Source organism: Juglans microcarpa x Juglans regia, chromosome 4D (genome assembly GCF_004785595.1).
Source record: "Juglans microcarpa x Juglans regia isolate MS1-56 chromosome 4D, Jm3101_v1.0, whole genome shotgun sequence".
Taxonomy (NCBI): Eukaryota; Viridiplantae; Streptophyta; class Magnoliopsida; order Fagales; family Juglandaceae; genus Juglans; species Juglans microcarpa x Juglans regia.
Window position 1 is genome coordinate 554,472 of NC_054600.1, and position 13,655 is coordinate 568,126.

The 13,655-nt window shown below is 35.2% G+C and overlaps 3 protein-coding genes across 3 annotated transcripts; all 3 read left to right on the forward strand.

The window, feature by feature from the left end:
- The first annotated feature begins 361 nt into the window (after nt 1-361).
- On the forward strand, nt 362-1,292 carry LOC121259543 (non-functional pseudokinase ZED1-like). The gene is made up of 2 exons (XM_041161169.1): nt 362-1,201; nt 1,281-1,292. Exons 1-2 carry the CDS (start codon nt 362-364, stop codon nt 1,290-1,292), a joined length of 852 nt encoding a protein of 283 aa, XP_041017103.1.
- A 6,824-nt stretch (nt 1,293-8,116) lies between these two features.
- LOC121260851 (serine/threonine-protein kinase ZRK1-like) lies at nt 8,117-9,512 on the forward strand. Its single transcript, XM_041162901.1, has one exon. It carries the CDS (start codon nt 8,176-8,178, stop codon nt 9,235-9,237), a length of 1,062 nt encoding a protein of 353 aa, XP_041018835.1. The 5' UTR covers nt 8,117-8,175; the 3' UTR covers nt 9,238-9,512.
- Nucleotides 9,513-11,602: 2,090 nt separating this feature from the next.
- LOC121259149 (non-functional pseudokinase ZED1-like) lies at nt 11,603-12,879 on the forward strand. The gene has a single exon (XM_041160644.1). It carries the CDS (start codon nt 11,735-11,737, stop codon nt 12,824-12,826), a length of 1,092 nt encoding a protein of 363 aa, XP_041016578.1. The 5' UTR covers nt 11,603-11,734; the 3' UTR covers nt 12,827-12,879.
- Nucleotides 12,880-13,655: the final 776 nt, after the last annotated feature.

Here is a 13,655-nt window from a genome sequence, read left to right on the forward strand (position 1 = left end):
TTTTTTACTAAGGTTTCGTTTGATTCCTTAATTTATCTTAATTAATTTTAACTTATTATTATAATTTTTTTAAATTTTAATATAAAATATAATAAATAATTAAACTTTTTCAAATTTTAAAATAATAATAATATTAAAAAATAATATTCTAATAATATTTTATCATTTCAACTCAACTCACTTAAACATCCAAATACACCTTAAATTTCCATTTTCCTTCGTAGATGGTAGGGGGAAAAGGAACAGATGTTTAATTGGCCACATTCAACCCCTGCAGAGTGCAGATAAGAGGGTATAGATAGATCGATCATTTTTCATGAATATGCAGGAAAAAGGAAGAGTCGTTTAAAGAACGGAAACCATGTTATTAGAGAAGCCGGTAATCTCTTGGCGGAAAAAGGAGGAGAGTCGACATAAGAGACGACTGTTTCTAGACTACGGAAGCAAGGTCTTGGAGGAGCTGGTTGCCACTTGTAATGGCAAGCATACTCCAATCCGTAACTTCTCCCATGAAGAACTCAAGTTAGCAACCGATAATTTTGACGGTCGTCGTGTTCTTCATGATCATCGTATGGATCCTATATGGTACAAGGGTTCTCTCGACGACCGAACAATTTCCATTAAGTACGAAAAAGATATGATCGAGCATGCAGTCGTCATCGAAATCGCCATTTCTGCAAAAGTAAGCGCTCACAAGAATGTTTTAAAGCTAGTAGGGTGCTGCCACGAGACTCAACCGCCCACTTTAGCATATGAATCTGCCGATGGGATCCTTGCCGATCGTATCTATGTTATCAAAGACGATGGAACTCGGAAAGAATGTCAGCCCATAGCATGGCAGAGCAGGTTGAAGATTGCAAGAGAGATTGCTCATGCTGTTTCATATCTCCACAACGCCTTCTCCAGACCCATCATTCATAGGGATATAAAATTGGAAAATATCTTGTTAAACCAACACGATGTTCCCAAACTGACTGGATTCTGGCTCTCCATTTCGATCCCCGAGGGTGAAACTTTTGTAGAAGACGGTGTGCGTGGGACTATCGGGTACATGATATGCCCAAGCTATTTTGCTACCGGCAGGGTAACAGAGAAAACAGATGTCTATAGTTTTGGAATGCTGCTGTTGGAGTTAACAGCACAACGTCCATTAGTTAATCGTCGAGCAACGTTTGCTGATGATGAAGGAGATGCGAGCTCAGTTAGTTGCTTAGTAAATTACGTAAGAAATGATGCAATAAGTGAAATTGTGGATCCGGCATTAAGGGTGGATGGCTCAGAAAGTGGAGTAATAGGCATGGAGGAACAACTGCAATCTGTACTGCAGCTTGCCCTCACATGCGTAGATGAGGATCCACAGATTAGGCCGACCATGATTGATGTTACAGAAGAACTACGGCGGATTGAGAGGTTCGTTTCATAATTAACTTCGATCTCACGTATGTACTTTTGTTGAGGAAATTAGTAAGTAATTTGCACGTTTGAATTGTCCTAGTCTTTAGGAGTGTCAGTGAGTTTGTTTCTGTTTACCTAGGCAATAGGAGTGTTTTGAACGATGGGTAGTGCCTATTTTCATGTTATTATCAGTTCTGTATTAGCCTATATATATAGGCTGTTCTGTCTTCTCTACTGTTATTGTGTAAAAGCTTCCATCTTTTTCTGTTTCTTTCACTTTGACATGATCCAAATCCTTTTATGAACACGGCCAATTCTGTTCTGTACGAGGCAATTTGCTGCTGATCTCTTCGCTCACGTGCAATGAAAATGTTTACTTTTAATATGTTGTTAGCTAGCTAGAAACAATAAGATTTGATGAGCGCATGTACTCATGAAACGTTGATCAATTATTACTTTCAATTTCATGTCACAGCAAATAAACCAAAAAGTCGTATGTTGTATGGATGTGTTTCAAAACAATATCGCTAGCTATTTATTCTCGTCATATATATGATAAGAGAACAAATGCCATTATATAGACCAAAAGATCCGAACAAGCTAGCTAGGAATACACCTAGCTAGACGTGTATATACTATGATATAATATAAAATTTCAATACAAAATATAATTAAAAAAATCAACTTTTTCAAATTTCAAAATAATAATAATATTAAAAAATAATGTTCTAACAATATTTTATCATCTCAACTCAACTCAATTTAACATCCAAACGCAACCTATTTGAAATTTCTCTTTTGAAAAATTATACTTTAGACCTCCAAAAACATGATTCTGATCTTAATAACCCCCTGAACTACAGCAATCACACTTGGATGCTAGATTAATCCCAGCTCTACGAATTCTATCATCAACTGAAAGACATCCATGCATTGCCTTCCACAATAGAATTGACATTTTCCTGGGCACCGCTGGATGCCACACCCATTGCATCCAAGATAATCTAGGAGCACAAACACGAAAACACTCAAATGCACTAGGTGTAGAAAACAAACCATTAGCATTCGGCAACCATATCAATACATCCGCCCCTGCTTTAATTCATCCTAATTCTTTCATTATTTGATCTGATTTTTCCACCCCAACCAATCTGTCAAACATCTGTACATTCCAACTACTATTATTCTTACAATTAGACAATAGTAAATTTGGTAACTCACTAACTTGTTGTTGAGAAATAATTGGTCCATCACTAAGACACTTATCATGCCAAAAAAACACCTTTCTCTCCTTAATATTCCACTTTGAATTCCAAAGCACAAACGGGATATTCATCATCAACACTTTCCAAAATTTTGATCCCTTTTTAGCATCCACCAAAGTAATGTATTTCTAACCAACATATTTGGATAAGAAAAATTGAGACCAAATCGAGTGACATTGAAGTAGGTTCCATGCCAATTTCATATGAAGCGAAGATTGCACCTCCTGTAGTAGCCTTCTAGAAACAATAGTAACTCCCAAGTAAATAAAAGGGAACTCGTCCTCAAATAAACCAGTTAGACGAAGAATCCTTCGGCGTCTAGTTAAAGTCATCTACTTGGCAAAATAAATAGAAGATTTTTTCTTGTTTACCTCTTGACCAGACCGACTTTCATAATCTTTTAATACATTTGGCACCACTTTTAAAGAAGCTGTGCCACCATTCACAAAGATTACAATATCATATGCATATATTAGATGAGAAATGATAGGAGCTCCTCTATGGTGATAGAAAGGTGCAATCTTCCCCAACGCCATTTTTTTTTTAACATTCTAGATAATATTTCCTCCACTAGAATGAATAAATAAGGAGATAGTGGATCACCATGCCGCAAACCACGCCCACTTTTAAAAAAACCTTTAGAAATACCATTTAAATTCACAGAGAACCATGGAGTCGTAATACATTGTCTAATAAGCCCACAAAATCTATTCGAAAAGCCGAAAGAACTTAAGACATGCATGAGAAATCCCCAATCAATACTATCATAAGCTTTAGCCATATCAATCTTCATCATCACATTTCCCCATCTTGACTTCTTATTCAACCCTGTTTCATTTATTGTGTAAGACTAATATTCTCAAAAATGCTTCTACCCTTTATAAATGCACCTTGTTCTGGCGAAATAATTTTGGCTAACATTATAGACAAACAAGCAACCAAAATTTTAGAGCATACCTTGTAAAATACCGAGCACAAGCTTATGGGCCTAAACTTATCAAAACTATCCAGATTTGAGATTTTCGGAATAAGCACCAGTGAAGATGCCGTATAGAACCTCGGAAGCATCACACCACTGAAAAATTCTTTGGCTGCATCAACAACGTCTTGCTTTACAATATGCCAACAGGATCTATAAAACCCCAATAGCTCTCGACAGAGTTCAACATTATCATTTTCAGTCACCACATCTTGCACCAATTCAAATAAATATGGGCAATGTGTATTCGGCCTAGCTTCCAAAACCTATTGGAAATAATTAATAGCACCATTATGTATCTACTCAAGAGAAGATAAATAAGTACCATCAGGGAGCTTCATTTCTAGAACCCGTGTTTGATTTCTTCAACTCACCGAACGGAAAAACTGAGCATTCGCTTCCCCCATGGACAACCAAGACTGTTTGGCTTGCTGAGACAGCCGAATCTCTTCCCTGTTAACCCAAACTTTCAATTCCAGCTGTGTTGCTAATAAATCCATCTCATCCTCTTGAGAATAACTATCTTGAAAATTCTGTTCTATGATCTCTATACGAGATTCAAGTCTTTAAATATTCACTTCTGTTCTTCCAAATACCGTTTTATTCCACACACGTAAAGCTGACTTTAACCTCTTCAATTTCGCAGCAAGGTCAATAAAAGCCGAGCCACTGACATCGCCCCTCCAGACCAGCACCATACATTCAAAAAATAAATCATGGGAAATCCACATTTGTTGGAACTTGAATGAAGGAAACCCATAAGGAACATCATTCCTTGCCAAACGCACATGCATAGGAGCATGGTCTGAGGTCATTCTCGGTAAATATCTCAACTGGGCATCTGGAAATACATTATTTGCCGTAACATTCAGAAACACCCGATCTAACCGAGCCCAACTACGGGTAAAATTATTATGCCCATTACACCATGAAAATAAATTTTCACTAAACTGCATCTCCAACAAGCCACATACGTCCACGCAACAATTAAATTCATCCATTGCCATAACATGTTGTGGTCTACCACATAATAGGTGCAGAACTAGCTGCTCTTGCTCCCCATGAGAGAGCCATTTGAAATTGGCTTTGCACATAGAGTTACTTATGGTATTACTTACGTGCTGGGATGATAAATCATTTCATACTTTCTATCTATCTTTTGGCATTCCATTAAAAGATTCCTGGCTTTGTCTCAAGAAGGCAGGATATTCATCAAGAATAGTATGAAAATTATTTGAGACTTCCTGCCTCAACTTATATGTATCTGCCTTTTTTGCCTTCACAGGGAGGGTGCTATCTTGGAGGACTGGTGGCATCTCAAACAACAATGTTATGGTAAATAGCCCTTGACTCATTTACTCTTCTTGTTGTATCTGTGCATCCCGTGTGACAGAAACCTATGTGGAGCATGGGAAATTTGTTTAGCTATTTCTCTGTTGAGAAATGGCTGTGCTGAGCCTCACATCCTATACCTGCTAACCACTGTAGTATATATTTAATTGTTGGCCATGGTTCATAAAACATATCGATGCAATTTCTTTACCAAGAGAACACTTGGTGCAACTTAATAACAAAAAAACTATGAATTTTATTATCATATTAACCGTTTAACAGATGTACAAGGATAGCATCTCTTAGTGCTTGAAACTGTGTACTTTATGTATCTAAATAATCCCATAAAACTTCAAAACCGTCTTCTTTGAACCTAGCGGTAATAAGTTTAAGATCTTGAGTCTTTTATTGAAAAATAGGAGATTAGGACCCCTTTTAAGATATTTGACTATCCCACATTATGATTGTTTGCGTGCATGATGTATTTAAATCAAATGTTTGACAAGGACATAACTCATTAGGCCATATCCTACGTAAAAGTGTTGGGGCTTGAGGCTCAATTGTTTAATCAGTTGAAGAAAAAAAAAAATTGTCATTTTTAAAGCATGTATTCATTCTAATGCTTATGGAATTTCTGAATATTTTGGATCTCCAACCGTCGGCCCCAAGCGCCTCCAATCTCCACAGCAATTCACAACACAATCAATCAATTCACAAAACCACATGCACAATCAAATCCTCCATAGCACATAATTCACAATCTCGTCCTCCTTTAATCTCATCTTCCAATCTCCATCCAAATAATAAAAAAATTAAAAAATTGGGGGCGATTCGCGAAGACATTAGAGAGTGAGCTCTACTTACATTCGCGAGGCGCTGAGGCTTACAAGAGACAGTGATGATGATTTGCGACGGCAACTCGAGATGATGATGGTGACTGGTGAGGCAAACGACGAACTGGAGAGAATCGAGAATTGCAGAGAGAGAGAGAGAGACAGAGAGAGAGAGAGAGGCAGGGGCCGGGGGGTCTTCAAGAGGGTATTAAAAAAAGTACCCAGCCAATGCTTTGGTATTTTTTTTATATAATATGTATTATATGTATTATATATATAATTAATATATATATTATGAACAAGCGGAATGGGGTAGGGTTCCATCCCATCTTGCCCCCACCTTTGCTTGAAGCCTCAGATGCAAGCGAGGTCCCCCCGCACCCAACATCGACAGATGGGGTAATATGCCCTACCTCACAGGGGCGGCGAACGAGGGATGGGGCGGGTTTCCGCTGCCCACCTTGAATTTGTTTGTACTTTATTTCAGAATTAACTCAATTTTATACCCAACGTAATGGTTAGAAAATGGTTGGTGAAAAATAACTTTCTTGACCATAAGGCTATTTAGGTAATTGGACAGAAGCTCTTTTGATTTTAATTTTGGAAAGGACCCAAGACTCAAAAAACAAATGCATGACGTTGGGGGATGGAAGTTTATGTAATTTACTTATTTATTTAATTTTTTTAATTAAAAATTAATTTTTAGTGTATTAATGTATTTTTTAATTTTTAAAAAAAATTTAAATATATTAAAAAAATAAATAAAAATAAAAGTAAAAAAATAAATTTATACAACGACACGTTCAGCCGTCAAAGCTGGCTGACAGGCTAAGACAACTACTACTACTAATAATAATAATAATAATAATAATAGAGTGATTGATGTTGCGTATGCTGTTATAATTGCGTTTAATTCTGTAGAATTTTTTTTTTATTTTACTTTTCAGAACCATAGAAGATGTTACGGTAGAAACTTTACTATGTAGACTTTGTGGTAAGAGGAATTTTAAAATGCAATATCCAAGTTATCACCATTCTTAAAATTATAATGGTGAAATAGATTTTTTTTTTTTCCTTAAGGTTTTATTTGCATTCAAAACCTACCTCAATTCATCTCAATTTATCTTAATTTTTTTAAATTTTTACATAAAATATAATAAATAATTTAACTTTTATTCTACTATTCACAAACCATCTCAACTTATCTCTAAAGTCAAACCGCTCTAATAAATGGGATTATGGGATGATATTGATGGTCAATATTAATAAATATGAATACTATACATTAGTTATTATTCACTCTCATATTTTATACTTATAACTTTTTTTTATAGAAAATTAGAGTATTTTTTTATAAGACATGAGTATGGAGTAGTGAATAGTGACTAATGAAAATAATTTCTTATTAATAAAAGATGCACGTCGTAATCCTTTTAAAATAAAAAGTTGTTTCTTTTTTCATAGCTTAAAATTTGTGATAACTTTTGAATGCAATATTCTTCCTTTTTTTTCTTTTCAATGTTATTGAAGCTTAAAAATGACTTCTAAACAAATTGTTCTATAGGTTTGATTGGTTTTACCTTTTATTGTTTAGATGTGAAATTATGAGATGTATTTCGTTCGAACACAAACAACCTCCCTCGGTTCCAATAATAATGTCCTTTTTAATTTTCCCCAGTCTTCGCTAGTTGTCATAACGATGGTAACCTATCAGAGAGAAATTTTATAAAGAAACTTTATACTATATATTTCTTAATTAATACGTGGTTTATCAATTTTGTTATTTTATTTAAACTCATATATATTTAAGTTGTTAAGCATTAAGATAGAAGAGTAAAAATAAAAAATTATATATTGATTAAGATATGGTTTGGATGATGATATGAGATGATTTTAAATAAATTTTAAAATTTTAAAAAAATATTATTATAATTTATTTTTTAATATTATTATTATTATGATATTTTAAAAAATTAAATTATTTATTATATTTTATGTAAAAAACTGATAAAATTATAATAACGAAATGAATATGTCCAAACGAGCATATATTATCTCTGAATTTCAAGTCTTGCGCGTGAAAGTGGAAACGAGAGGCAAGAGATCATATTCTACGTAGAATATAATGTTGCAATGAATGACCGTTGACTCTCAAAATAAATAAATAAAACGCGTCTAATAAATTCAACAAAACGCGTCTCTTTTATTTTACACTAAATTTCCATCTTCCTTCGTAGATTGTAGGCGAAAAAGGAGCAGATGTTTAATTGGCCACATTCACCTGCAGAGTGCAGATCAGAGGATTTAGATAGATCGATAAGTTTTCATGAATATGCAGGAAAAAAGAAAAGTGGTTTAAAGAACGGAAACCATGTTATTAGAGAAGCTGGTAATCTCTTGGCGGAAAAAGAGGGAGAGTCGACATGAGAGACAGACAGAAAGGGAAAGACTGTTTCTAGACAACGGAAGCAAGGTCTTGGAGGAGCTGGTTGCCACTTGTAATGGCAAGCATACTCCAATCCGTAGCTTCTCCTATGAAGAACTCAGGTTAGCAACCGATAACTTTGACGATCATCGTGTTCTTCATGATCATCCTATGGAATATCCTACATGGTACAAGGGTTCTCTCGACGACCGAACATTTTCCATTAAGTACGAAAATTGTGGGATCAAGACTGTCGTCACCGATATCGCCATTTCTGCAAAAGTAAGCGCTCACAAGAATGTTTTAAAGCTAGTAGGGTGTTGTCTCGAGACTCAACCGCCCACTTTAGTATATGAATCTGCCAATGGGATCCTTGCCGATCGTATCTATGTTATCAAAGACGATGGAATTCGGAAAGAATGTCAGCCCATAGCATGGCAGAGCAGGTTGAAGATTGCAAGGGAGATTGCTCATGCTGTTGCATATCTCCACAATGCCTTCTCCAGACCCATCATTCATAGGGATATAAACCTGGGAAATATCTTGTTAAACCAACACGATGTTCCCAAACTGACTGGATTCTGGGTCTCCATTTCGATCCCCGAGGGTGAAACTTATGTAGAAGATAGTCTGTGTGGGACTGCCGGGTACATATGCCCAAGCTATTATGCTACCGGCAGGGTAACAGAGAAAACAGATGTCTATAGTTTTGGAATGCTGCTATTGGAGATTTTAACATCGCAATATCCTCTTGATTGTCGAGCAACGTCTGCTGATGATGAAGGAGATCCGAGCTTCGTAAATTACTTAAGAACTCGTGCAATAAGTGAAATTGTGGATCCGGCATTAATGGTGGATGGATCAGAAAGTGGAGTAATAGGTAGGGAGGAACAATTGCAATCTGTACTGCAGCTTGCCCTCACATGCCTAGATGAGGATCCAGAGATTAGGCCGACCATGATTGATGTTACAGAAGAACTACGGCGGATTGAGATGTTCGTTTCATAATTATCTTTGATCTCACGTTTATACTTTTACATGATCCAAATCCTTTTATGAACGCGGCCAATTCTGTTCTGTACGAGGCAATTTGCTGCCGATCTGTTTGCTCACGTGCAATGAAAATGGTAACTTTAATATGTTGTTAACTAGCTAGAAACAATAAGATTTAGTACGCTAGCTCGTGATCATGAGTGCATGTACTCATGAAATGTTGATCAATTATTATTTTCAATTTCATGTCACAGCAAATAAACCAAAAAGCTGTATGTTGTATGGATGTGTTTTAAAACAATATCGCTAGCTAGTTATTCTCGTCATATACATGATAAGAGAACAAATGCCATCATTATATGGGCCAAAAGACCCGAACAAGCTAGCTAGGAATACACATAGAGGTGTATATATATAATACGATGATATGGATGTTCTAACAAATTAAACAACGAAATAATATCAACTTAATTAAGAATTAAACAAATCAACATGTACAGAAAGGAGATTGTTTTGTTTGAAAGCTTGAAGTTTCTCTTTTGAAAAATTATACTTTAGACCTCCAAAAACCGGCCGGTTGGCTTGTCTCAAATTATATTTAAATCATTGTTATTGAATTAAACTCAACTCAAAATCATTAGAATAGGTTGTTTCCAGATTGGAACGAGATGTGATGGTGAACACCACAAAATGCATCCAAAAAGATGTTGGAAAACAATTATTAAATAAATAAACTGAAAAACTTATTATTATATGAAACCATGCATGTCATACGATAATTGAAGATGCGCAGACAGTTCAATCCTCTTAAATAGGGCACTGTTTAATCAATCACTTGATCAGAGTTGTCGACAATACAAATAAAGTCAAAATGTACCTGAGATTAATTTCCTCATACATGAACCATCATTTTTACAACTCTTTATATAATTATGTTTTAAAATGAGATATTTATGTAAAATAATGTTATTTTTAGAAATTATTCTACAAAAATGTCACTCATTTAAAACATAATTATATAAAAAAAATTATTACATGTCTATCCTTTTTCTAGGTGATAAAACCCGATTTATTTAAATGGAAAAAACAATGTTTAATATATTATATTTATTTAACAAGTGTTTCCTCGTCAACCCATAGTAAAATGGGCCAAGCTTAATTCAATTTCAGCCTTCAAACCAAGGCTCGGACTCGTTTGTTCACTTTGCCAATCCACCACCACATAATACATGTCATGCAATAATGTAGCTTATATGTATATATATAAATAAGACAGCTGACTGCAATAATTGCATGCTGGTATTATAGTCATTCTTAAATGGCATCTTTTTTTATTTTTTATCATACTGTTTCTGTTTAATAATAATAATAATAATAATAATTACGAATAATACGAATCGAGTCATTGATGTTTCGTACGTATGCTTTAATAATTGCGTTTAAATATGTAGAATTTCTTTTTTTATTTTTCAGAACCATAAAAGATGTCATGGTAGAAACTTTACTATGTAGACTTTGTGGTAGGAGGAATTTTACAATTCAATATCCAAGTTATCACCATTCTTAAAATTCTAATGCTGAAATAGATTTGATGAGATCATATTGATGGTCAGATATTAATAAAGAGAAAATATATTTACAATCGTGAATTATGAATAGAATATTCTTCCTTTTTCTTTTCAATGTTATTGAAGCTTAAAAATGACTTCTAAACAAATTTGTTCTATAGGTTTCATGATTGGTTTTACCTTTTATTGTTTAGATGTGAAATTACGAGATGTATTTCGTTTTAACACAAACAACCTCCGTCGGTTCCAATAATAATGTCCTTTTTAATTTTCCCAAGTTGTCATAACCATAGTGATCTATCAAAGAGAAATATTATAAAGAAACTTTAAATTATATTCTTACACCTAATTAATATGCAGTTTATCATTTTTGTTATTTTATTTAAATGCACGTATATTTAAGCTGCTAAGCATTAAGATAAAAAAAATAAAAATGAAAAATCATATAATGTTTATTAAGGTGTGATTTGGATAGTAAGATGAGATGAAATTATTTTAGATGAAAGTTGAAAGTATAATAAAATATTATTTTATAATATTATTATTATTTTAAAATTTAAAAAAATTAAATTATTTATTATATTTTATAAAAATTTAAAAAAATTACAATGGAAAGACGAGACTGACTGTTCAAACCAGACAATTTCAAGTCTTGCGCGTGAAAGTGGAAAAGAGTGGCAGAGAGATCATATCCTACGTAGAATATGTTGCAATGAATGACCGTTGACTCTCAAAAAGAAAAAGTCCAATAAATTCAACAAAACGCGTCTCTTTTATTTTCCACTAAATTTCCATCTCCCTTCGTAGATGGTAGGGGGAAAAGGAACAGATGTTTAATTGACCACATTCAACCCCTGCAGAGTGCAGTTCAGAGGGTATAGAAAGACCGATCATTTTTCATGAATATGCAGGAAAAAAGAAAAATCTTTTAAAGAACGGAAACCATGTTTTTATTAGAGAAGCTGGTAATCTCTTGTACAGATTATTTGAATTGGCGGAAAAAGAATGAGAGTCGACATGAGAGACAGGCAGAAAGGAAAAGACTGTTTCTAGACAACGGAAGCAAGGTCTTGGAGGAGCTGGTTGCCACTTGTAATGGCAAGCATACTCCAATCCGTAGCTTCTCCCATGAAGAACTCAGGTTAGCAACCGATAACTTTGATGGTCGTCGTGTTCTTCATAAAATCAGGAGTTATAAATGGTACAAGGGTTCTCTCGATGACCGAATAATTTCCATTAAGAAGTACGAAAAAGATTCGATCGAGCAAGAATATGTCGTCACCGATATCGCCATTTCTGCAAAAGTAAGCGCTCACCAGAATGTTTTAAAGCTAGTAGGGTGCTGTCTCGAGACTCAACTGCCCACTTTAGTATATGAATCTGCCGTTGGGACCCTTGCCGATCGTATCTATGTTATCAAAGACGATGGAACTCGGAACGAATGTCAGCCCATGGCATGGCAGAGCAGGTTGAAGATTACAAGGGAGATTGCTCATGCTGTTGCATATCTCCACAACGCCTTCTCCAGACCCATCATTCATAGGGATATAAGATTGGGAAATATCTGGTTAAACCAACACGATGTTCCCAAACTGGCTGAATTCTCGCTCTGCATTTCGCTTCCCGAGGGTGAAACTTTTGTACAAGATGATGTGCGTGGGAGTATCGGGTTCTTATGCCCAAGCTATGTTGCTACCGGCAAGGTAACAGAGAAAACAGATGTCTATAGTTTTGGAATGCTGCTGTTGGTGATTTTAACAGCGCAACGTCCTTATAATCGCGGTCGAGCAACGTCTGCTGATGAAGAAGAAGATGCGAGCTTGGTAAATTACGTAAGAAATCATGCAATAAGTCAAATTGTGGATCCGGCATTAAGGGTGGATGGATCAGAAAGTGGAGTACTAATAGGTATGGAGGAACAATTGCAATCTGTACTGCAGCTTGCCCTCACATGCGTAGATGAGGATCCAGAGATTAGGCCGACCATGATTGATGTTACAGAAGAACTACGGCGGATTGAGAGGTTCGTTTCATAATTATCTTCGATCTCACGTATGTACTTTTACATGATCCAAATCCTTTGACGAACGCGGCCAATTCTGTTCTAGTCTGTACGAGGCAATTTGCTGCTGATCTCATTGCTCACTTGCAATGAAAATGGTAGCTTTAATTTGGACTCGATAAAGATATTGACATTCATTGGGAGTGTCGAAGTTTCAATATGTTGTTAGCTAGCTAGAAACAATAAGATCTAGTACGCTAGCTCATGATGAGTGCATCATGTACTCATGATCTGTTGATCAACTATTACTTTCAAATTCATGTCACAGCAAATAAACCAAAAAGTCGTATGTTGTATGTTGTATGTCGTATGGATGTGTTTTTTTATCACTAGCTATATATTCTCGTCATATATATGATAAGAGGACAAAAGACCCAAACAAGCTAGCTTGGAATACACCTAGAGGTGTATATATATTTACGATGATATGGATGTTCTAACAAATTAAACAACGAAATAATATCAACTTAATTCAGAATTAAACAAATCAACATGTACAGAAAGGAGATTGTTTTGTTTGAAAGCTAGCTAGCTCTATATTTCACTTCAAGTTCCTCTTTTAAAAAATTATACTTCAGACCTCCAAAAGCCATCAAAATTCAACAACCCATTCGGTTTGACATTGGGACATTAAAGTATGCCCGACCGCATCTCACGCGTGGGGAGTGAAATAGTTTTATCTAAGATCATATGTGATAGTTTGCCAAGGGGCGTGTTTAGTGTAGAAATCCGCTTGAACGTGTCCTGCATGTTTCTACTTTCTGTAGCACCTCTTGCTCAACCGGCAACCAAACATCATACAA

Bases quoted from the DNA above. Each gene is read 5' to 3' on its own strand.
- LOC121260851 (XM_041162901.1), top strand. From the start codon at position 8,176: ATGTTATTAGAGAAGCTGGTAATCTCTTGGCGGAAAAAGAGGGAGAGT.
- LOC121259543 (XM_041161169.1), top strand. From the start codon at position 362: ATGTTATTAGAGAAGCCGGTAATCTCTTGGCGGAAAAAGGAGGAGAGT.
- LOC121259149 (XM_041160644.1), top strand. From the start codon at position 11,735: ATGTTTTTATTAGAGAAGCTGGTAATCTCTTGTACAGATTATTTGAAT.